Source organism: Capra hircus, chromosome 10 (assembly GCF_001704415.2).
Source record: "Capra hircus breed San Clemente chromosome 10, ASM170441v1, whole genome shotgun sequence".
Taxonomy (NCBI): Eukaryota; Metazoa; Chordata; class Mammalia; order Artiodactyla; family Bovidae; genus Capra; species Capra hircus.
This window is the reverse complement of record NC_030817.1, coordinates 81,378,115-81,403,594: the sequence shown is the minus strand read 5'-3', so window position 1 is coordinate 81,403,594 and position 25,480 is coordinate 81,378,115. Positions and strand designations below refer to the sequence as shown.

The following is a 25,480-nucleotide window of genomic DNA, read 5'->3' as shown; positions in this document are numbered from 1 at the left end:
TACTCAGGCCCTTCAAAATAAGTATACCCAGTGTTGGGCAGTTGTGAAAATAGACTTAAAGATTCTTTTAAAAAGTAAAGCAAAAGTAATTAATTAGCCTTAATCTATTAAGAAGACTTAGCCATTTCTGCTTTTTACTCCATAGATATATAGTAAATGCTGGTGAAGAATCCACTTGCAATGCAGGAGACCTGGGTTCAATCCCTGGGTTGGGAAGATCCCCTGGAGAAGGGACCGGCTACCCACTCCAATATTCTGTCCTAGAGAATTCCATGGACTGTATAGTCCTGGGATCACAAAAAGTCGGACACAACTGAGCGACTTTAACTTCCACTTTAGTAAATATTATCTACTGTTACTATTATCATTATCTAATATCCTTATAATAGCATTATCTAGGTTTTAAATAAGTGATATATCTTAAGATGCATGTATGACATTCATAGACATAATCAGAAGTAATTATAGTTGTTAAAGACTTAATGTTTAATTACAAATTTCTCACATAAGTAATTCATTCTTCATAGGAATACAGTTTCTATTTTTAAAATGCATAATGTTACAAAAAAGTAATTCACAAGTATTTAATCCTAATTAAAAAGCAGTATGTTACGGTTAACTTAGCATTTTACTCTTTATCATTATTTTCATCCTATTATAAAAAATCTTAAACTTATGTTATATTATATCAATAGCAATAATAATAGTTGACATTCATATGGTACTTGATAGTTTAAGAAAAACCTTTATGGCAGTTCAGTTCAGTCACTCAGGCGTGTCCGACTCTGCGACCCCATGGCCTCAGGACTAGAAAAGGTCAGTTTTCGTTCCGATCCCAAAGAAAGGCAATGCCAAAGAATGCTCAAACTACCACACAGTTGCACTCATCTCACATGCTAGTAAAGTAAAACTTTTATATAGGGGGGGTTCTAATATGTTATAATGATAGATATTAGAAATAATTTTAAGAAAGTGCCTTGAATTCACAAATTCAGACTTTCACTATGGTGACAGTGTTGCCTGCCAGATATTCCACCAAGCAAAGGTATAAGTTTGCATACACTGCAGACATGCCTTTCTATAAGGATTGAATTCTTAATTGATGATAGTGCTTCCTTTTCTAGTCAGTTAAGTCAGTACCTTGTCATTAAAATTGAGTCAACATGTTCATAGGTAAATAATATTCAGTATATGAATCATATAATTGTACTTGTTTTTTTTCTCTCCAGAAAGAGCATATCCTTGAGATCTGAACTAATGTTCATGAGTTGAATCATAAAATTTTATTTCTTTCTTCCTCAGAAGGAACATAATCTTCAAGTTTTGGGTCTGGTGAAATCAGATGAAGGGTTCTATCAATGCATTACTGAAAATGATGTTGGAAATGCACAAGCTGGAGCCCAGCTGATAATTCTTGAACATGGTAAGAGGGGCTGAATTAGTAAGATGAGAGAGACTGACTGTGTGTGAAGAGCTCATACCTATCACAGGACCTATCACTCCAGGATACCTAGTGATTAATAAACTGTTTATAAAGGCTAATATATGACATAACTAAGAGAGAAAAAATAGCCGTCTAAATTATTTTTTTAAGTGAGAAACACAGTTTTGGATAATGTTGCAAAGAAATTGGTATTAAGAAAAGAAAAACTGAACATTTATAGTCTTACGCAATAAATGGATACTCTTCAGATTTAATCTTATTTAATCTTACAAATATATTTCTAATCTGTTAAAGTAGAAAAACTTTAATGTTTGTTTTGCAGTAAATTTTTCTTTAATTTTTCCAAAGTAAAAATTTACTTGCCTTTTCTGATTTTCACACACCCAAAAAATACTTACTAAAAATTCAGACAACATTGAGAAGTACAAAGGGGAGAAAAAACTCATTTTGTATCAGTCAGGGTCAGTTCTAGGGAAACCGCAAAGTAATTTCACTTAAAACCAAATTAAAAAATTGAATATTGTTTAGTAAAAATCTGTTAACTATAACAGGGGATTGAAGTACCAAGGAATTGGCTAATAAGAAGTAAAAAGAATTCTAATGACTATAAAAGAATGGCAGACATAGGAGCAGCCACAACCCAAAGGTCTGAGAATGTTCAGGAAGAGGCCTCTCTCCTGGCTGATCCAGACCGTGTTGGAGAGGATGTGGCCATGATGTAATGGGTGATGGAGAAATAGCCATGCTCCCGTCCCACAGAAGCTTGCTAAAAGCCTGCTGTCTAGTGTGCTGAGGAAAAGTTGTTCACAAGGAGATGTCTCAGTGAAGGCATTCTGCTTAAAAAAAAAAAGAATACACCAGCAGAGCTGGAGTACTGAAGGAAGCTACTTACCAGCACTCGGTACTGATAAGGTTTTAACACATGTCAGCTGGAAAAAGGAGAAATAATGTAAAGGGCTCAGCTTCATTTTTGCAGAGCAGGCAATAAATTATGAATGTGGAGCTTAAATAGTAAATTGATTACAGGCACATGCTTTAATCCCTGCCATCTACGAGTACTGGGTATAAGCATGCATAGATGTGTATATGGTTTTGTAACCTGTTTTCTTGCAACAGCATGCTTTGGACATGTTTCCATATCATTGAATATAGATCTGCATAAACATTTTTCATTGTTGAATATATATATGCACTTTGTTTTATATAAACAATTCCCTATTGGTTAATATTTAAATTGTTTCCTGTTTTTTACTATGATGAACAAGGCTATGCTAAACTTCCTTATATGATTATTTTCTCATACTAAATTATTAGAAGTTGAATTGTTGGATGACACTTTTATGTGAACTTGATAAGGGTAACTGTTGGGTATACGATTTGTTTTAGCAGGAAAAGTATTTTTCATTTTGTGCATTTCTCAAGGATGCATAAGGAAGAGCTGCTTTAGACATCTGATTTGATATCTGAGTCAAATTTAAGTCCAGGTTCCATTGTGGTCAGTAAAGCTCATTGGCAAAGATGGCATCTACTCTGGCTTTTCACTCAAATAGCATATAGGATTTTTATATACTGTTTTGAGATGGGGACAACAGAGGATGAGATGGTTGGATGGCATCACCAACTCAATAGACATGAGTTTGAGCAAGTTCCAGGGGTTGGTGATGAACAGGGAAGCCTGGCGTGCTGTAGCCCATGGAGTCGCAAAGAGTCAGACATGACTGAGCAGCTGAACTGAACTGATCTCTGTTTGATTCTTTTTGAAAAAAGCTTTCAAAAACAGACATTTTGTGAGCTACTGAAAATTTTTAGTGACCTTGTCAGGTATACATTAAGGATGCATGGATTCCAAGAAGGAGAGTAAATGTCTTGTTATTATTTTTGGTATTTTAATTTGTGAGATAAATATTTCTGTGGAAAACAAAAAGAGATTATAACAGTTTATAAAATCTTATCTCTGCCTTTCTGAAGTTTTTGATATGGTAAGGGATGTGAGAGATGTGCATGACTTGAATACCCAGTCCATAATAATTCCAATAAGGGAGCATACAGTTTAGGAGAGAGGAATTCTGTGTGAACAGGGAGGTTTTTCATGTAACGTGTTCCCTTTGTAATAGACTTCAGATGATAGGACCAGATGTTAAAAAGAGGACCTGGCTCAGTATGGAAACAGAATAATTAGAGTATCTGTTCCTATAAAAAGGTGGCGTGTTGAGGCAGAACAGGATCAGATTAACTATGGCGTTAGTTATAAACAATCAAAGCAATTCTGTAGTAAGGGAATCTAATGATAAAGTCAGATTTAATTAGAAGACAGTGGCCGAAAAAATATTGTTATAAGGCCATGAGGAAATAATAAGTACTTGTACTAGAGAAATAGAATCCTAATAAAGAGATGGTAGTATCTAATTCAGACTTTATCAACTGACTGGATGTAAAACATTATTATAGAGAAATCAAGTATACTTCTAAGGTTTTATTTGGGCGACTGAAAAAATGATCATGCCTTTACAAAAATAGAAGAAGAAATTTAATCAAAGTGGAAGGAAACTTCTACTCAAGCTGTAAAGAATGTACTTAGAACGTACCACCCTCACCTATGATCAAAAGCTGGATCATCTACAAAACCATAATTTCTTTGAGCCCATCAGAGAGCTGAACTTGCGAAAAAACCAAGTAACCTAAATTGCAAAGAATTAGACAACCCTCCTGTCCCAAAGAACGGGTCATGAATTGTTTCACCTTTGGTAGAACACGAGAGAAAGAGATGGCTGCCATAGAAATGCATAAGAAGAAATTAACTAAAATTTTAACAGAATTTTGAAGACTAAGTATGGCCTCGTTTGGAATCACTGGGGGCCTCAGATAAAAGGGGTGTTCACACTTGCCTGCAAATATATTTCCCTGGGGCTTCAGAGGATGTTCAGTGTTAAGACTGGGGACAAGGTAGAGAACTCGAAAAAAGTCATTTTGGTGGAGTAAAGGTGAAGGAGGTGATCTGTGGATGCTAAGAGACAGGTACAAAGCCCCTCCCATTTACTCAGACTCCCTTAAGCCTCCAACAAGTAGGGCAGGGGCAGAAAAACTTACTTCATAAATTACTGGAAGGACATTAGAAGCAAAGCTACTCAGCTTTTTGGGGGAGGAATGTCTAGTCCGTAGGACACAAGCAAAGACCCACTGCTGCTGTGGAAGGGTAGAAGAGAAAACCCTTTACCTCTGAAAGAAGTGCATAAAACTGCTTTGGGCCCTATGATCCTACACCAATAGCTAGGAGAGGTCTTTATTACTGAAAGAAGAATAGGGAACTATCACTAAAGACCAACACAAATACAAAGCAGATTCTGGCTGCCATGGAAAGAAGAGGCACCAGGCCTATCTAATACTGAGGCTATATTGTGTGCTCAGTTGCTGAGTTGTCTCTGACTCTCTGTAGCCCACAGGCTCCTCTGTCCATGGGATTCCCCCAGGCAAGAATACTGCAGTGAGTTGCATGCTCTCCTCCAGGGAATCTTCCCAACCCAGGGATTGAACCCATGTCCTCTGCTTGGCAGGTGGATTCTTTACCATTTTGCCACCTGAGAAGCACCCATATTATACTTGATCTTAGCCAAAATTGTATTAGAACAACTGAAAATCCCACCTTCCCCAACCATGACCTTATCACCAAGTAACAAATATATTTAATGGTCAGGAGCTCATTCGTATTTCTGCCTTAAACCACCACTATTTTCTGTGGACTTACACCTCAATGTCTTATGTTATCTACTTAAAGATAGGATTTATCCCCTTACTGGTTTTTCCTTCTTACCAGTTCCAGTTACTTAAGTTATTTCTAATAGAACCTGCATCTATCCTGCTGATTTTTAAAACACTTCTCTCTAATCTCAAGCTTATGTATATCATTTTAAAAATATGGTAGTCTAAAAGAATCTAGGAAAGGGAACTTATATAGAAAAAATAACACTTCACAATTCTTGAATGTATGAAAAAGTAAAATATAAAATCAGTGTAGGTTGAAGGATAATACATTATATGGCATAAACAATTTGTTAGTGATTTGGAAAGAATTAAACTATACATTTACCTTATATCAATGAAATAGAGTTAAAATTTAAATTAAATCCATTAAAATGTTGAAAGATGATAGAGTCTTACCATTTACAGTACACCAGGATTTGTTAATTCATTCACCAGTTAATAAGCATTTAGATTCTAATCTATCATAATTTAACTTATAAAAGAATTGAAAGAATACAGATGGAAAAATTTGGTGTCTCAGGATATAAAAATTTAAATGTTTTATATGTAAAGTGGCTCAGACGGTAAAGCGTCTGCCTGCAATGTGGCAGGCAGATCCCCTGGAGAAGGAAGTGGCAACCCACTCCAGTACTCTTGCCTAGAAAATTCCATGGATGGAGGAGCCTGGTGGGCTGCAGTCCATGGGGTCACAAAGAGTCAGACGCAACTGAGCGACTTCACTTTAAGAAATGTGAAGCGTACATAAAACTGTAAGCTACATGTAAAATATGAGAAATACTTTAACTAAAGAGGACAAGCTAGGGAAGAATATAAGAATTACAGAAATTTGGGTGGATGGTATCACTGACTCAATGGACACAAGTTTGGGTAAACTCCGAGAGTTGGTGATGGACAGGGAGGCCTGGTATGCTGCGGTTCATGGGGTTGCAAAGAGTCAGACACAACTGAGTGACTGAACTGAACTGAGTGTTGTGAATGTAACAGGAATGCTCACAAATGGGTATGATAAAGAGACTAGCATAAGCATATAATTCACAATATGGCAAAGAAAGATAGTTTCTAAACATGACAAATGTTTCACCTCACTTGAAGATATAAAATTAAATCACTTTTGGTGATATGCCATTTTTACCTAATAAAGATTTTATATATTTTAATGAACATTCACTATAATGTTCATTTATTATGACTGGTTAGGGTGATTATGTTTGTGGCTTTCACCCTCAGTGAAAATGTAAATTGTTACATCATTTACTAAATCCATTTGGACAATTATCTTAAAAATTACTGACTCAACCCTTTAATTGTTGTTTTAGGATTTTTCTTTAAGGAAGGAATCAGAGATTAGGACAAGAACTATTAATATCAGCACTAGTAATTAAAAGAGAAAAAGGTAGGGATACAGAGAAAAGAGTTAGGAAATGACGTGCATATCCCAAAATAGAGGAAATAGTTAAAATAAGTATAGTATACAAACTTATGATGGAAAAGTTATTTGGCCATTAAAAACCATGTCTTTGAACAGTCTTTACTAATACCAGGAAAATCTTGGTCAAATGGTAAAGTACGAAATAATATATATCAAATAATCTAAATTTAGTTGAAAAGATTAATATGTTACACATTTAGACATTCCCACACCAAAATGTTAACAGTGGTTATCTTTAGGTAGTGATATTTTCTCAGTCTTCTAAAATAGCTCTATATTACTTTTATAATTAGTAAGTTTTTTTTTTTTTAATTAATAGCAAAGCCATCTTTCAGTCAGTGCTGCGGTTTAGAAAAGATACCAAATACATAATTTTGAGAACTTTACCAAAAACATCATGGATAGCAGTTAAGAATTGCAAATAATGCCCTTCACAAGAGAGCTGGGCTGTGTGGCAGGAAGTAAACAGCAAATTCTGATAAACCTCATTGATATCCTTTGATTTAGTGGAACAAGGACCAGAAACTCAAGTAGCCTGCAGGAGAAGGGTAGAGTCTGACCCACTTGGAACTTTTCCCTTTGTGTTCATAGCATTGTGAATCTCCATGAGCATATATGCTGCTGCTGCTAAGTCACTTCAGTCGTGTCCGACTCTGTGTGACAGCCAACCAGGCTCCCCCGTCCCTGGGATTCTCAAGGCAAGAGCACTGGAGTGGGTTGCCATTTCCTTCTCCAGTACAGGTTCAGTTCATATATATAGTATTTCCCAAATCTATTTGGCCATGATTTTTTTTTTTTTTTAAGTAGACCCATTGATATCTTAAAAGGTGCAATTTGGGAATCATCGTTGTAGAGGTATTCAAAGGAGGATGGACAAGATTAAAGTTGGCAAATAGTGGCCCGCGGGCCATATGCAGCCAGCCTCCTGGTTTTGTGTATAAAGTTTTATTGGACACAGCCACAGACATTTGTTCACAGATTGTCTGTCCAGTCTGTAAAAAATTTTGACTCTATAATGGCAGAAGTGAGCAGTTTAGACTGAGACCATATGTCCCACAAAACCTAAAACATAACTCTCTCGCCCTTTAAAAAAACAAACTTGCCAGGCATTCTACTCTGATAACGTATCTTTTAACCCTGATAGTTTGTGAGGGTCAGTGGAAGTCTGTGTCACTTGAAATTTTTTAAATTTAAAGAAATTTGGGTAGGTAGGGAAAAGCAGAAGAGGGGCAGGAGGTTGAGGATTGAAGGACAAGAGAAAAAAGTCAGACTTGGTATGTAGATAACTAGAAGATGCACAATGGTGACTAATTCCGAGGAGGACCTGTGATGGAGATCTATGAACTGCAGAGTCTGCTAGCACATCGTCACTGCTACCTCTGAGACACTTAGGCACTAGAAACACCAGGGAGTAAATTATGGAAAGTGGAAACTTGTTGTGATGGTGCTTATCTTCCCATACCTTGTTTAAAAGTAACGTGACCAACCTAGACAGCATATTCAAAAGCAGAGACATTACTTTGCCAACAAAGGTCCATCTAGTCAAGGCTATGGTTTTTCCAGTGGTCACGTATGGATGTGAGAATTGGACTATGAAGAAAGCTGAGCGCCGAAGAATTGATGCTTTTGAACTGTGGTGTTGGAGAAGTCTCTTGAGAGTCCCTTCGAATGCAAGAGGATCCAACCAGTCCATTCTAAAGGAGATCAGCCCTCAGTGTTCTTTGGAAGAAATGATGCTAAAGCTGAAACTCCAGTACTTTGGCCACCTCATGCGAAGAGTTGACTCATAGGAAAAGACTCTGATGCTGGGAGGGATTGAGGGCAGGAGGAGAAGAGGACTACAGAGGTTGAGATGGCTGGATGGCATCACCTACTCGGTGGATGTGAGTTTGAGTGAACTCTGGTAGTTGGTGATGGACAGGGAGGCCTGGCGTGCTGCAATTCATGGGGTTGCAAAGAGTCGGACACGGCTGAGCGACTGAACTGAACTGAAAGTATTTGAGTGTCTTTGACACAAAGTCTTATTTTTGTAAAAGGAATTTTCCAATTCTCCTTGGAAGTATGTAGCTGTAAATCCTGACCATCAAGCTGTTGGCTAGTGCTTGGATGCAGGAAGGTACTTTCAAGCACGCACAGTTGGGCTGTGATATAATTGGATAGCATGATTTTTAAGTAAATTATCACCTATGAACATTAAATGAAACTTCATAATTATAGTTAAAATATATGAAACATCTGTGCAACAACACTAGGAAACAAGTTTCTAATCAAATTGGGAAGTATTATTTGAGAATGAGTATGTCTCAAACATACTTCCTTTCCACCCCTGCAGCTTTATTGAGACATAATTAACATATAAAACATTGTGTAAGTTTAAGGTGAACACTGAGTGTGCAATGTGATGATTTGATGCATATATATATATATATATATAGCAAAATGTTTACCACCAATAAGGTTAGTTAACACATCCTTTTGTTGTTATGGTGCGAACATTAAAGTTCAACATTCATAGCAACTTTCAAGTATCCACTACAGAATTGTTAACTATAGCCAACATGTTGTACATTACATCCCTAGAACTTGCAACTCTTAAACTAGAAGTTTATACTCTTGGACTTCTCCCCATTTCCCCATCTCCTAGCATCTCCCCATTTCTTCCATCCCTCAACCCCTGGCAACCACCATACTATTCTGTTGTTTCTCTGAGTTACATGTCAAACATACTTCCTTAATATTAAACATTTAAAATGTAATTTTTAGTGTTAACACATGCATTTTAGGAACAGTATTTCTTGATTTTAGAAGATTGTGGCTTTAAAACTATTTAACACGGCAGTATTATTTGCTGCTAGTTCAAATTATTGCATTTTATGCTAATATACTTTATGTTTTATAATCATGTTTGAATTATTTTTAAAGTATTAGCATATAAATTATTGCAAGTATGAGTAGTAAGAAACGAGGTAATATGTGTTTTTGTCTGTTAACTTTTTATTACCCTTTCTTCCTGTCAGTTGGAATTTAAAAATAGATTCCAAAACTATCATGTAAGGCTAAAATGTAAAAACACAAATGTAATTTTTCTCTGTACATTCATTCATGTCAAGTCTGATAATTGGCAGTTTTTTAGTTCCAGTAAGGGAAGGTGGATTGATGAAAAGGGAGTAATGTGAACTTGTTTTTGGTAAAGGAAGTTCATACTTTACCAACTCATTAAATGACTTCTAGGATATTATGGCCATGGGAGATAAGGATACATACTGAATTTTACTTTTTTTTTTTAACAGAAGCATTTGTAAAAAATTCCATTTTGTATCTGAGGTAAATATTGAATAGTAGAAGTTCTGGAATAAGTGACTCATGACCTGGCATGATTAAAAGTTGGCTAGATAGCAGGAAGTTGTTAGTCATTAGTGGAATATTTTAAATCTGATGCACTAGAATGTATAATAGTTTGGTGTTGATTTTAATTAAAAGATAAATTCCAGTTAGTTTTTTGCTTTTTTTGTAGTAGTAATTATGGGCTTCCCTAGTGGCTCAGTGGTTAAGATTCTGCCTGCCAATGTAGGAGACATGGGTTTGATCCATGGGTCAGGAAAATCCCCTGGAGAAGGAAATGGCAACCCACTCCAGTATTAGTGGCCTGGAAAATCCCATGGACAGAGGAGCCTGGAGGGCTGCTGTCCATGGGATCACAAAAGAGTTGGACACAACTTAGTGACTAAACAACAGCAACAACTAGTAATTATAACTTTAAGAAAACTCTAAACTCAAGATAGCTATGTTGAAATTTGACTTCTTAACATGAATTCCATGTCTAGGAGCTTTCTAATATTGAAAATGCATCTAATGTCAATTCCTGGGATCTGGTTCTTATCTGGCATTAAATTGCTGAGTGATTGGATCAGGTACTGAAATTCTGTGATTTTTAAATTTTATATATAGTTAAGGAATTAAATGATCTGAGGTCCTGCATCACTCAAATAATCTATTAAATGCAGTTTTAGAAATAGATGCATTAAATATAAGGTGCTTTTCAAGACACCTTTTCTGTCTGCTGCTGCTGCTGCTAAGTCACTTCCGTCGTGTCTGACTCTGTGTGACCCCATAGATGGCAGCCCACCAGGCTCCCCCGTCCCTGGGATTCTCCAGGCAAGAACACTGGAGTGGATTGCCATTTCCTTCTCCAATGCATGAAAATGAAAAGTGAAAGTGAAGTCGCTCAGTTGTGTCCGACCCTCAGCAACCCCATGGACTGTGGCCTTCCAGGCTCCTCCACCAATGTGATTTTCCAGGCAAGAGTACTGGAGTGGGGCGCCATTGCCTTCTCCAGTAAGTACTCTAAGGTAGTAGTAATTTGAAAGAGTATGCAAAGGCAAAACTATTGAATGGGAATCCAGTTGTCATTAAAGCAAATCAAAGTGATATAAAAGGCTAACTTCATGAAGCAAATTTTGAGGATTTTTTTTTAAGAGACAACGAAAATCCATTCAATATTCAGTTATATCATTAAAATTTGTAAAATAAGAGAAAAGATCTGTGTGACCAGATTGCAAGATATTTGAAATAAAACTAAGCTTGGCGTGAAAGTAGATGAACATAATACATGTTCATGATCACAACTTAGAATGCATAATTGACTGAAATAAAAGCAAATGGACTTTTCTTTTCATCCTTCCCCAGTCTCACTTTCTAGAGATAGCCCTTGTTAACAGACACTGTATATGTGTTTATTCATTCAGTAAATATTTGTTGAACAGAATTCTGTATATGATATAAAATTTTATATGCATTGCACTACATGGTGGGGATTAAATAATCAACAAGCAGATATGATTTTTTGCCCTCATAGTGCTTCTGGTGTATTAACAGAGACAGACCTTAAGCAAATAAATAAACGAAATTAATTCAGCCTTGTGTGTACTTAAGGAAAATAAAAAGAATGCTCTGATTAAGAGTTATTGAGGGTATATTGAGAGTTACTTTAAATAGGATAGACAGAGGCCTTTCTAATGGGCTGTGCAAGTTGGGACCTGAGCATTACAGTAATCTTCTCTCTCTATATATATATGTATATGTGTGTGTGTGTATGTATATAGATACACACACATTCATGTAAAAGCTTTATATCTTTTTATTTGCAGATATGAAATCATTTTTTGTGACTTTACCAAATAGTATTTTATGTACATGTCAGTACTTAAAGGTTTACCTTTTTTGTTTTAACTTCTCTATTCTCATCAGACTTGAGTGTGAAGAGGCTAGTGTTTTGCATTCTTGATGACAATATAAATTTTTGAAGTGCAATTTAATAATAATTTAGAATTGACATACCCTTTCATCATATAATCCTCTTTATAATTTGTCTTTGGGAAATAGTTACTAAATATTTAAAGATATTTATGTTCAGTTCAGTTCAATCACTTAGTCGGACTCTTTGCGACCCCATGAATTGCAGCATGCCAGGCCTCCCTGTCCATCACCAACTCCTGGAGTTCACCCAAACTCATGTCCATCGAGTTGGTGATGCCATCCAGCCATCTCATCCTGTCGTCCCTTTCTCCTCCTGCCCCCAATCCCTCCCAGCATCAGAGTCTTTTCCAATGAGTCAACTCTTCACATGAGGTGGCCAAAGTATTGGAGTTTCAGCTTTAGCCCATCATTCCTTCCAAAGAACACCCAGGACCGATCTCCTTCAGAATGGACTGGTTGGATCTCCTTGCATTCCAAGGGACTCTCAAGAGTCTTCTCCAACACCACAGTTCAAAAGCATCAATTCTTCGGCGCTCAGCTTTCCAGTTCTCACATCCATACATGACCACTGGAAAAAACATAGCCTTGACTAGATGGACCTTTGACTAGACGGACCTTTGTTGGCAAAGTAATGTCTCTGCTTTTGAATATGCTATCTATGTATTTGTGTTAGACTAGCATAAATCTTGGGCTTCCCTGATAGCTCAGAGGTTAAAGTGTCCGCCTGCAATATGGGAGACCTGGGTTCGATCCCAGGGTTGGGAAGATTCCCTGGAGAAGTAAATGGCAACCCACTCCAGTATTCTTGCCATGGACGGAGGAGCCTGGTGGACTATAGTCTATGGGGTCGCAAAGAGTTGGACACGACTGAGTGACAAACAATCCCATCCAATCGTGCAGCCAATAAGGAGGCTGATTATTAATAAATACATGAATATAATGTAATACCAGATACCTGTTAATAATGTAGATCTGTATAAGGTAAATAAGGTAGATATGGGGAAATACTCAAGTTATATTACCAGTAAAGCAAGTTGCAGAAAAGATTTGTGGAAGTGGTAGGAGAGAAGGCTTTGGGTTTATGTACGCTTATATGTGTGGTGGTGGTGGTTTAGTTGCTAAGTCATGTGTGACTCTTACAACCCTGTGGGCAGTAGCCTGCCAGACTCCTCTGTCCTTGGCATTCTCCAGGCAAGAATACTGCAGTATGTTGCCATTTCCTTCTCCAGGGGATCTTCCCCACCCAGGAATTGAACCCACATCAATTCCACATGCAGTGGGATTCTTTTCCACTGAGCTGCCAGGGAAGCCCCAATAGATAGGTTATGGTGGTGGTGTAAGAAAGTTTTAAAAATCTACACAAGAATCTGTTAATTGTGATTATATATGAGGAGTAGGACTGGTAAAATCTAAAGATGAGGCGAGAACAAACAATGTACTATTGTACGTTTTTGAAAAGCCGAGTAAAAACTGTTAGAAATTAAGCTTGGAATATTGCAGTCAGGTCTATACATAGTGATTTTGCCTCTTTTTAAGTAAAAAAAGTCCTTAGTGTTCAGGGTAGTTTAAAACTTTCTGAGGTTGTATTTCTTAAAAGAAAATGCTGTATGAGAAAAACAGGTTTTTAACAGTTATTTGGCAACTACCTCCAAGTAGCTTATCTTCTTATCTTCAAATATAACATCTTCTATTACAGCATTTTTCCCTTGGAAGGTGAATCATGTCATATAAATACTAAGACAGTCAGTGTAATTCATTAAAATACTGAAAGCACTTTTGGTAAGCGAGGTATTTTATTGAGGACACATACTGTGTAAATGAAAATTCATAGTTACTAACCCTACTATGTAGTCCATCAGAAAAAGAATGAGAGTTGAGCTGGAGTCTCAGTTAAGTGACTCATCTTGTATCACAAAGATAGCGAGCATCAAAGTTAGGACTGATAACTAGGTTTTCAGTTTCAAAATTCACTTTTATCTCTTAAGAAAGCTTACTGTTTTAAGACACGAATCATTTGCATTAATTTCAAGTTTGTCTTTTAAATCTTCAGTCTATTGCGGTTACACTTATTGACAAGGTCGGTCAGGTTTATCATTTTGCAAGGATGACCACGAATGTAGTTTCCCAGAGACATTCTAGTTTATGACTGTTGTCCCAGCATAATCATCAAAAGTGCCTTTTGTTCACTCTCAAAGTTATCTGAGTATGGACGATACATTCAATAATCATTCCAGTATTTCTAGTGTATTGAATCTGAAAGGTTCTGAACAGTTACTAGGGTAGAGGTTTTTGATTATGAATGTGAAGAATTACAGTACAAGCCCTGCTGAATGCCAGAGTGCTCCTGTAATTCTGAATGGGAATAAGTGCTATCTGCTGGATTTGACAAACAAGGAAGGCTTCTTGGAGAATATGGCATTTAAACTTAGCATAGAAGGATGAATGGAATTTTAAATTGGTCATGTTACACAAAGTGGAAAAAAAGGATGACATTTCAGGTGCATAAGTAAGAAGGCTCAAACTACATTTGAACAGTAGAAAGCAGTGTAGTTTAGCATTCTCAGAAATACAAGATTGTACATCGTAGAAGATGTGTATAAGCCAGATTATTTAATACCAAGTTAAAAGGTTGGAATCTTTTGATTAGCTGTTATACCCTAGGAATTTTCAAAAGTACGTGATGAAACAATAGCACTTTAGGAGGATTTGGATATTAGAAATACATTGAATGAGTTTAGAGAAGAAAATAATGGCATCTGTGATACTGATTAGGAGAATTTTCTACCAAATCAGATATCATGTTTGAGACCCTCAACTAGGTGCTGACAGTGGAAAAAGAAATTCTCCTTATCCTTCAATGGCTCATATATGGGAAATGTTTATTAAATGGCAAGTAGATATTTCTACAAGGAAAATAGGACATGATTTGTGATTTTTTTTTTTATATTTAAGATAAGGAAGCTGAAAAGATTGAAGTTTTGCACTGGATACAGGTAGAGAGATTCTTTGTATAAATCCAAGGTTATGAGCTTAGTTTACTTAGGTTAGGAAGTTTGTCAGCATTTCTGTTGAGTTGTTCTAGACTCTTTGCTACCCTATGGACTATAGCCCGCCAGGCTCCTCTGTCCATGGAATTCTCCAGGCAAGAATACTGGAGTGGATTGGGTTGCCATGCCCTCCTTCAAGGGAGCTTCCTAACCTAGGGATCCAGCCAGTATCTCCTGCTTCTCCTGCATTGCAGATGGATTCTTTACCCGCTGAGCCACCTCGGAAGCCCTTAGGTAGCTCTGGGGGGTAGAAATAGAATTAAAGTATGATTAGTTTGTTTAACATTTAAACAAACATGACATTTCATCTGTGTCAAAAATCATGAATTTAAGACCAGAACTTGTGAGGTCCAGGTAATAACTTAGTGCCTTAATTATAATTTTTGGCATTTAAAAGTTAAATAGAAGTTTTGCAGGTGACCTTCCTGGACACAAAAATGGATTTAGAGATTATCAGAGAGTAGATTTGAATTTCAATTGATGCTATTATTTTGTTATAAAGAAAGAGTCCATTATGCAGTGCTAAAACACCAGAAGGAAGATAGTATGTTTGAATATCTTTTAATTGGTAGCTATATTTAAAAGATGCTAAATTATACAATAATGTCATAGTTGGCAGAATATCATTTGGGTCTAAAAGACATCACTGACAATCTGGCTGCTTGATTTCATATAATTTCAGTGCTGGATCAGAGTGTATTTCATTTCAGATTTCAGTGTTGTTGAGAATATCTCCCTGTTGATGCATCCTTAAGAGAGAATTAGACATAAAAAGTATAGTCTAATTTGATATGCATTTTGAGAAATGTTTTTCTATAGTGTTAGCATTTTAAATGTCACTACTGACTCATAACTACTATAATGTCCTAATATTTTAGCTGTATGCATATTTAAAAAAAAAACCGTCTTTGTTCATCACCAACATTACTCTCTGAGATTCCTCTTACAGTTATAGAAAGAAAGAATGTGAAAGACATTTTAGCTGCCTTCTAGTTTGATGACAATTCTCTCCTAATATTTAGAGCTCCTCCTCAGTTTACACTCCTCTACACATTTTAGTCGTTGCAGTTTCTTGACAGTTTCTTGTAGTTTCTTGTTAAAGATTCGAATTAGGTACTTCTTGCACGCTGTTAACATTTCATACAATCTGAGGAAATAAAAACTGTCAAGAGTTTGGACTTACGAATCTTTAAAAATGCTATGCTGTCTTGGGAAATTGTGATTAGACGTTAGTGTAAATCATTAAGCACACTGGAACAAAGTCAGTTTTCCCTTTTTGTTTAGTCTGAATGGGTAATGAACAGAAATACCTTACACGGTCTGTCTTCCCTTTCCTCTTGGGTTTTGGAATCTTATTTAGGAAACAGCATTTTGATTTAGGATGAAAGGAGAGAAGGCTATCTTTTTTCTGGGCTCACTGCTGTGATTGGTGCGTCATTAGCAACTGGCACACCTTTTTTAATGAGTGCTTTTGATGTCAGGAAAATGTCAGATGATTTCCTTAAAATTGAAAAATCTCTCCCACGCACAAGAATGGGAGGAGTGTTTAGTGTTCATTTTGTTTTATAACTTCCTTCAATTGTTTATATAAGTCATTTGTTTAAACCAGCAGTTCGCTGCCAGGGCTGCTTAACAGAACATACACCTACTAAAACTTCCAATAGCATGCCTTCCTCTGGTATCAGGTTAGTTCTGCTCTGCCTTTCGGACTTAGTTCCTCAGAGGAGGAGCTTTGAAGTCTGTGGAAGCATTCACATGCAGCTCTATTCCCTTTCTTTGAAACTGAACACTCAAAATAAGTAGCCTTAGCCAACCATTTTTTTGAGCATGTGTTCACATTTACATTGTGCCCCTAACCAGTCTCTTAGCTATTCAGCAGCTGTGCCAGTGGACATTTTAGGTATTTGGGTAGTTTTTAATTATTTCCTTTTGGAGCGTGTTATTCTTCTCTCACAACCAGGAAGACCAGTACTGAATTAATACAACTTCATTTGGGCTTCAGACTGTTGGGAACTCCTTTTAGGGTTTTCTATTCTGCTCCCTTCACCTTCCCTGTATAGCAATTACATTACATCTGCTGTTCCCTTACTGTTAGCAGATGACTGCATTTCTCAATTCACTGGAATCTGAGATTCCTTTTGTGATATAATTCATGGTTGGTTTTTTGGTGACAGTTCTATGGGTGTTACATTTACTGGATGTTATGGTTTATAAATATTAGATTAAATCTATTAAGTGTGCTTGTAAAATTCTTTAGAGCCTCACTTAATTTTTGTCTACTAAATCTGCCAATTTCTAAGAAAGGTGTGATTATGGATTTGTTCAACTCTAGTGTTTCTATTATTGCATTATGTATTTAGGAACTATGTTGTTAATACATTAGGAATCATGGCCTAGCTTCCTGGTGGATTACTATGTTTCATGCAGTGTAAGACACCATGGGTTATAAGATGCATCCAGACTTCAGAGACATTAAAATGTAAAAAAAAAAAAAAAAACTTAGAATTTAGAAAGCATCTTAGAATTTAAAAAGCAGGGTATTTATTTTATCAGCAGGAAACGTTCATTTTGCCCTATTTCTTACTGCCTTCAATTATGTTTTGTCCACTGTTGACTTTACTATGCCTGCTTTCTTTTTAACAGCATTGCCTGATAGGTATATTTTCTAATTTTTCATTTTCATACTTTTGTTCTTATTTATCTTATAGTGAAGTGAAGTGAAATTTGCTCAGTTGTATCCAACTCTTGGCAACCCCATGGAATTCTCTAGGTCAGAATACTGGAGTCTGTAGCCTTTCCCTTCTCCAGGGGATCTTCCCCACACAGGGATCAAACCCACGTCTCCTGCATTGCAGGTGGATTCTTTACCAGCTGAGCCCCAAGGGAAGCCACCCCCCCTTTTTTTATCAATTTTATGGTTATTGACTATAGACCTAGCTTTACACTTATTGTCTTTATGTCCTTATAAGTCCTGCCAATCCACCTTAATTTGTTTCTGTTTATCAAGTAGTTATCCTTGAAATTTGGCATACATATCCACCCATGTTTTCTCCCAGCAGCACTTAGGGTTAATCGTGATCTCTTTCCCCTCACCAGATAATTACAAGACTTCACCATGCTTTCACTGCTTTCTTGGTCACGTATTGTACCTTCCCCCCAAATACATTCTTTGGATTATAATTTCTGCTTTCTTGGAATTGTCATTTTTAAGTTATTATGCTATGTCATCATATGTTTTTTAGAAAGGATGTGTGAGAAATAAATTTTCAAGACTACATATTTGAAAATACATTATTTGCTCTCTTTTAAGGTTTCATTGTCTTTTGGCATACTGTTGAAAATCTTTTTCATCTTTAGATAATAGTCACTTGTTTTATTTTCTATAAGCTTCTGGAATTTTTATCTTTATCCTTTGAATTCTGCAGTTGTAAGATGTGGATTTCTTTCTCCACTCCCAATTTATACTATCCAGTGTTGAGTGATCCCTTTAAAACAGACATCTGTTTAGGTTCAGAACATTTTTATGACTTTATGTATTTGACATTTATTGCTTTTCCTGCTTATTCTGTTAAGTCCTCTTAAACTTTCGCTTTACATGCCACTTCTTGTTCTTAAGTGTTTTTTTTTTTTCTGGAGAAGTCCTTAGAATTATTTTCCAGCCCACTGATTTTATCTTTGAGTCCAGTTTGGTTTTCTGCCTACATTTTAGTAAGCTTTTTATTTTAGATATTAGTTTTAGATTTATAGAAAAGTTATGAAGATAATATAAGGAGTTGCCCTATATCCCATGCAGTTTCCCCTATTGTTCGTGTCTTACATTAGTAAGATTCAGTTGCTGCAAGTAATTAAACAATGCTGATACTTTTTCTTATTAACTAAAGATGATACTTTATTAGTAGTTGCTTAATTTTTATCTAATGTCCTTTTTCTGTTCCGGTGTCTCTCCAGAATACCACATTACATTTAGTCAGCATATCTCATTAGACTTCTCTTGGCTCTGACAGTTTCTCAGCTTTTACTTGTTTTTTGATAACAAGTTTTGAGGAGCCCTGGTCAAGTATTTTGTAGAATGTCCTGCAATTAGGATTTGTCTATTATTTTTCTTGTGATTATACTGGGATATGTGTTTTGGGGAGGAGGATTGAAGAAGTAAATTTGCATTCTCATCACATCATGTCAAGGTGTATACTATCAGCATGGCTGATCACTGGGTGTTGACGCTGGTTACTTGCTGAGGTAGTGTTTGTCAGGTCTGTTCCATACTGTGCATTTTGGAAGGAAGCCACAGTGCGCAGCCTGCACTCCAGGAGTAGTGAGCTATGATGCATCTCCTCATAGGCAGAGTGCATAAACTGCAGTTCTTCTGCACAGAAGATTTGTCTCTTCTCCCCTACTTATTTATTTAATTTGCTAATCTGTTTTTCAAGGATTTTTGCATCTGTGTTCATGAGGTATACTGGCCGAGAGTTTTCTGGCAGTATCTGTGTGGTGTTGATATTAAGATAATGCTTACTCTATAGAATGGCTTAGAAGTTTTCTGTTCTATTTTCTCAAAGAAACGGTAGAGAATTAGTATTGTTTATCCTTCGACTGGCTGGTAGAATTCACCAGTGAAGTCATCTGGGGCTTGTGCTTTCTTTATAGGAGGTTTTTAATTATTGACTTAGTTTCTTTAATAGATACAGGGCTTTTGATGATATACATTTCTTATTGTGTATGTCTTCATAATTTATATTTTTCAAGAAATGTTTTTCATTAAGTTACCAAATTATTTGGGCATACAGTTTGAAGTACAGACAACCTTTACAGTGGTGCAAAAGCAATACACATTCAGTAGTAACTGTACTTTGAATTGTGAATGTTGGTATGTCACACGATATCTTTATGGTACTGGGCAGCAGCAAGCCAGAGCTCCCAGTCAATCATATAGTCTTAAGGGTAAACAACCAATAACGTTTACAAGCATTCTGCTATCCATATAGCCATTCTGGTTTTCAGTTTTATTATTGTTGTCATTGTCGTTTGTTCAGCTGCTAAGTCCTGTCTGATCCTTTACGATCCCATGATGCATGTTAATTTCTTCCCTACTAAACTGAAAGGTCACTGTGAAAAGGATTTGTGCCTTCTATCGTTTTTGTCATTTATCTTTATGATTCCCAGCATTGCCTAACATGTACCATTTTGGTAAGTATTATTAATAAATAATTTACATTTATTCTGCTTCATTTGTGTCTTTAATTTATAAGTGGGTCCTTCTAAATCAACTTCTGCATCATGTTGACTTATAAATATTTGTGTGGATTTTATTTAAATGTGAGTAGAGGTCTTGAGCATATCTGTTTTAATCCTGCTGTTGGGATTAATATTTATGAATATTTGGGAAATAACAAATAGTTCTAGAATTAATTAGAGGGTCCTCATTATACTGGTATGGATAAAGGTATCTGAATTTGCATAAATATTTCAAGGAGATTCAAGATATTTGGAAATTATTTGCATGTGAAATCAGCATTTTGATTTCTGCTTCTAGAAGTTAAATAACATGAATCATAATATGGAAGATGATTCATAGATCAAAAATAGGCATCAAATAGATCATTGTTCTGTCACAGTAAACCTAGGAGAATAGTATGTATCTGTCAAGTCTTAAAATCCATGTCACAATTTGACAAAGCAGTTTGATTATATAAAGTATCTTTTTAATAGTATATAACAGATTTGTGCCATTTCAAACAAGTGATATGTTAAGCATAGAATCCTTGAGATTTATTGGAAAGACCATTTTTTCCTGTTTCAGAAAATTATAGAATTTTATAGTTACAAATTTTACCTATACAGTTATTGTCTTTACAGTCAGTCACCCTTGGTATTTTCCAGTGATAGGGCATTCTTTCTCACAAGACATCTATCCCATTCTACTGTTGAGTAGAACTTTATGGTTTAAGAAATTCTTCCTTGCTTTAAACTAAAATCTGCTTCTATTTTCTAAAGCTTCTATGTTACCTGTACTTTGAACCTATGTTACCTGTAACTTCTGGCATTCTGGCCAATGCAGAAGTTAAGCAATTATAAAAATAACTTATCTTAAGTTTTTTTAACAGTAACTCCCATGTCGGGCATCCAGCAGAATGGGATAGGGCATAGATAGTAGGGCTACAGCTGTTCTTTATACAAAGTCTCCTGAAAGCAGATGTTTATAAATCAGACTGTGACATTGCTAAGCCTAAGCCATCACCATTGTGTAGCATTGCTGCCACTGCTGCTGCTGCTAAGTCACTTCAGTCATGTCTGACTCTGTGCGACCCCATAGACGGCCTCTTACCAGTCTCCTCTGTCCCTGGGATTCTCCAGGCAAGAGTACTGGAGTGGGTTGCCATGTCCTTCTGCAGTGCATGAAAGTGAAAAGTGAAAGTGAAGTCGCTCAGTCATGTCCGACTCTTAGCAACCCCATGGACTGCAGCCTACCAGGCTCCTCTGTCCATGGGATTTTCCAGGCAAGAGTACTGGAGTGGGGTGCCATTGCCTTCTCCGTACTCCTCCGCTTTAGTTTTCTTTAATTCAGTATCATTCATTCCATTTTAAATTTGGAAATAGTGATGAATCCTCTTAGTTTGAGAAAGCAAAAAGACATCTTTTTCTTATGCGTCTCTCTAATGAGCTTCCGTGAAATATGCCTACTCTGTTGAGAGATACCATTGGGAAAACAACCAGTGTACAGCCTTGAACTCATTGCAGCTGCCACATGTTTTTCATTGGCTCCTTTATATGACAGATTACTCTCAAGAGCAAATAATTTACAGCTCTTTTCACATTGTGTGTTTTTATTTTTAATGAAATGTTGTGATTAATAGCCTTAGTGTAATTGCTGTTTCCCCATTGAGTGTAAATGCCTCATATGAATGTCTTTAATCTGAAGGAACAGTTGTTTTATTGGACTCTTGTTGTATTTCTGTGCTTCTCAAGATTTTTTGATTGCTTTGTTTGAGGTATCTACAGTGAGGGAAAATGAACCTCTCTATTTGAATTGTGAAGTAGGACCCAGTAGAGAAATTTTAAGGGTGAACACTGAGATACTTGAACATTCATATATACATTTTTATGGTAATTTCAGAATGGGACAAGCAATTATGGCAATTTTGATTGGCTTTCCAACAGCAGTTATAAAAATAACTTATCTCTTTGGCCCACTGGTTTTATGGTGACATTACCTTATAGATAGTATCTGAAATGCCGGGATAATTTCACTAAATCATTTTATTTTATTTCTTTTGGCAAAGCAGACTTAAAGTTTTTATTCTTTCAATCACTGAATATTTATTGAATATGTAGTAGATATTAGTTCCTGCAAAGGAAAATACAACAATTAATGTAAAAGTACATAAATGTTTCTTATAATGATAAGAGTTTAGAAATATTTTTAATACAATGTTTTTTTATTATAGCAGTACTTCTTTGAAAGAGATATTTATTGTAAAAACTTAAAGTACTTGGAAGTTATACTTCTGGCCATGCAAGAGTAGCTAGTACTGGACTGGCTTTCCTCATGTAAGCAGCTAGAAAATTGGACTAATTATATGAAATGTTTCTAGACATCTGAAAATATGCAGGACAATAATCCCTAAGAGATGACACCCAGCTTTCTTCCTGGAAGCACTTTCCAGGCTGGAGTACGGGGTTAGGAAGGGGGAGCAGAGAGCTTAGCCGTCTCAGAGAGCTAAGGAGACAGAGATGAGAGTTTAGGGCTAGAATGATAGTGGACTTTGTGGGGCAGGCTGCTAGAGAGAAGAGAGGTGTGCAAAGAAGCTCAGGAAAGCTGTACAGGGTCCCCCTTGAGTCTTCTGCTAAACACTAAGCTGCACAAAACAGACCAAATTCTCCATGGTCCAGGCAAAGAACACCTACTAAGGAAAGAATAGTTACTGGGAATGAAACTACCATATGACCCCAGCAATCCCACTACTGGGCACATACCCTGAGAAAACCATAATTGAAAAAGATACATGTACCCTGATGTTCATTGCAGCACTATTTATGGAAGCCAGGATGTGGAAACAGGCTAGATGTTCACTGACAGGTAAATGGATAAAGAAATTGTGGTACGTATAAACAATGGAATGTTACTCAGCCATAAAAAAAGAACACATTTGAATCAGCTGTAGTGAGGTGGATGAAGCAGAGCCTGTTATACAGAGTAAAGTAAGTCAGAAAGTGAAAAATATCATATATTAATGCATATATATGAAATCTAGAAAATGGTACTGATGAGTCTATGTGCAGGGCCAGAAGTAGAGACTCAGATGTAGAGAACAGACGTTGGACACAGTGGGGGCAAGAGAGAATGGGATGAATTGAGAGAGTAGCATTGAAATATATACTTTACCATATGTAAAATAAATAGCTAATGGGAAGTTGCTTTATAACACAGGGAGCTCAGCTTGGTGCTCTGTGACATCCTAGAGGGGTAGGATAGGGTAAGAGGTGAAAGGGAGGTTCAAGAGGGAGGGAACATATGTATACCTATGGCTGATTCATCTTGATGTAAGTCAGAAACTAACAAAACTTTGTAAAGCAATTATCCTCCAATTAAAAATAATAATTTTTTTTAAAAAAGAATAGCTACTGGAAAGCTGAAAAATTGCTAGAGTATACACAGAGGTGAGAAATGTTCACATTCTATTCAACCAGAGTAGAGAGAGACCTCATAAAACCTTCCAGGCACTCAGCAGATACTATAAAAAGGCTGTATTTTAAGAATAGGGCAAATACAGCTCTAAATTCAAGGCCACTGTAGAACCATACTAAAAGCTTAAAACACACCTTGATAGGAACAAGTTGGGTTAACTGCCCGCCAGAACAAAATTCAACACTCTACTTTAAAAAATTACAAAATTTAAACAAGCAGCAGGTAGCATACACAGTATCTGACATATAATCAAAATTAGTAGACGTGCCAAAAAGAAAATGTGAACCACAATTTGGAGAAAAGTCAATTGGTAGAAAACAAACCCAGAAATGGAAAACATGGTGAAATTAGCGGACAAGGAATTTAAAGCAGCTATTATAAATGTATTCAGATATAAAGGAAAACATGAACATTGTGAGGGAACAAATGGTAATTCAGTAAAGAAATGGAAATGTATAAAAGAACTAAATGAAAATTTTATGGAAGAATATGACATCTGCACTAACCCTTGGAGGAGCAGAAGTTTGCAAGAATTAAGGAAAACCAATGATGCTTACAAGTATAAATTCATCTTTTCGACTGTCTTGTTGAACTATGCCCAAAGGCTGACATAAGTTAATACCAATATAATTACTATTAACGTAACTCTACACAGATTTCAACCTACCAATTCAGGAGACACAGGTCTGATCCCTAGATTGGGAAGATCCTATTTTCCATTAAACTTTTTGTGCAAATATCCTGTTTTTCATTAAACTTTTGAGGGTAAAGTTTTTTAACTGCTGAGCTTTAGTATAGAATAATTAGGTAGCCATGTGTTTTGTAACTGTTGCTGAGAACTTACCAGGTAGCAGTATTTGTAAGTGTTCTCTGCTTCAGTTTATCCAGAGAATGATCAGGATAAATCTTCAGATCTTCACTTCACATCGTCACTTCAATCTCCTTCAGAGTGATATTTAGCCTGCCTGGTTGCCAGCCTACTGGAACTTGTTGAGCCAGGGAGATAGGCAGTTCCAAACTTTTTAGTATGTGGTCTCAGTCCTTCTGATGGTCTCCTGTGAGCCCAGAGCCTCTTTGATTTGGTTTCTCCTGAATGTAAAGCTCCATTTTTATGGGTGAGTTGGAGGTTTTATAGCTCCTAAGGCCTCTGCCCCCTGCATCACCACTGTCTTCTGAAGTGCTGCCAGTTCCTCAGGGTCAGTTGGTTTGAGTCTTATCAGTCTGTCCCTCTGGAGGCACTTAGATTGACTTTGCTCCATTAATTAATTTACTTCTCTCTCCGTTTTTGGTTTTGTTTTGTTTTTCATATATTTTGAGTGCAGATTGCACATATCTCTGAGTTTTATCCAAAGTGGCGTTTGTGTGTCTATTTCTTGTCCTATTTGTTATTGTTGTTTTTTAATAAAATAGTAGACACAAAGATGTATTCAACTCTCTGTCCTGAAACTGAAGCCAAAATAACCATCTTCTGTCAACTTTCAAATTTACAAACCTTTGGCTCGGCATTTTCACTTTCAGGAATTTATCTTACAGAAATGTTTATACGTGTGCACAAAGATATGTGTATAGGAAAGTTTACAGAAACATCTATAGGAGCCTTAAATAATTAATTAACCAACATAAATGCAAACAATATAAAGAAATGAATAAAATTGTGATATATTTGTATTATAGAGTAATATGCAGCAATTGAGAATAATGAGGCCTCTTTATTATACCCACGGGAAGCTCTTAAAGACATATTATAACAGAGCAGATTGGAAAGTAACATGGTTGGTATAATTTCATTCTCATACTTATATGTACATGTAAGTGTATTATGAAAAGGAAAATTTTTGGAAGAACATGGACCAAAATAAGGG

The 25,480-nt window shown here is 36.3% G+C and overlaps 1 protein-coding gene across 8 annotated transcripts in view; it reads left to right on the top strand.

The window, feature by feature from the left end:
* Nucleotides 1-25,480, top strand: part of NEO1 (neogenin 1) — a 234,435-nt gene that overhangs the window by 134,235 nt on the left and 74,720 nt on the right. For all 8 annotated transcript variants that reach the window (XM_018054673.1, XM_018054667.1, XM_018054669.1 and 5 more), the window contains exon 7: nt 1,303-1,423. In XM_018054673.1, the coding sequence (XP_017910162.1) occupies nt 1,303-1,423 (121 nt within the window). The remainder of the gene's footprint in view (nt 1-1,302; nt 1,424-25,480) is intronic.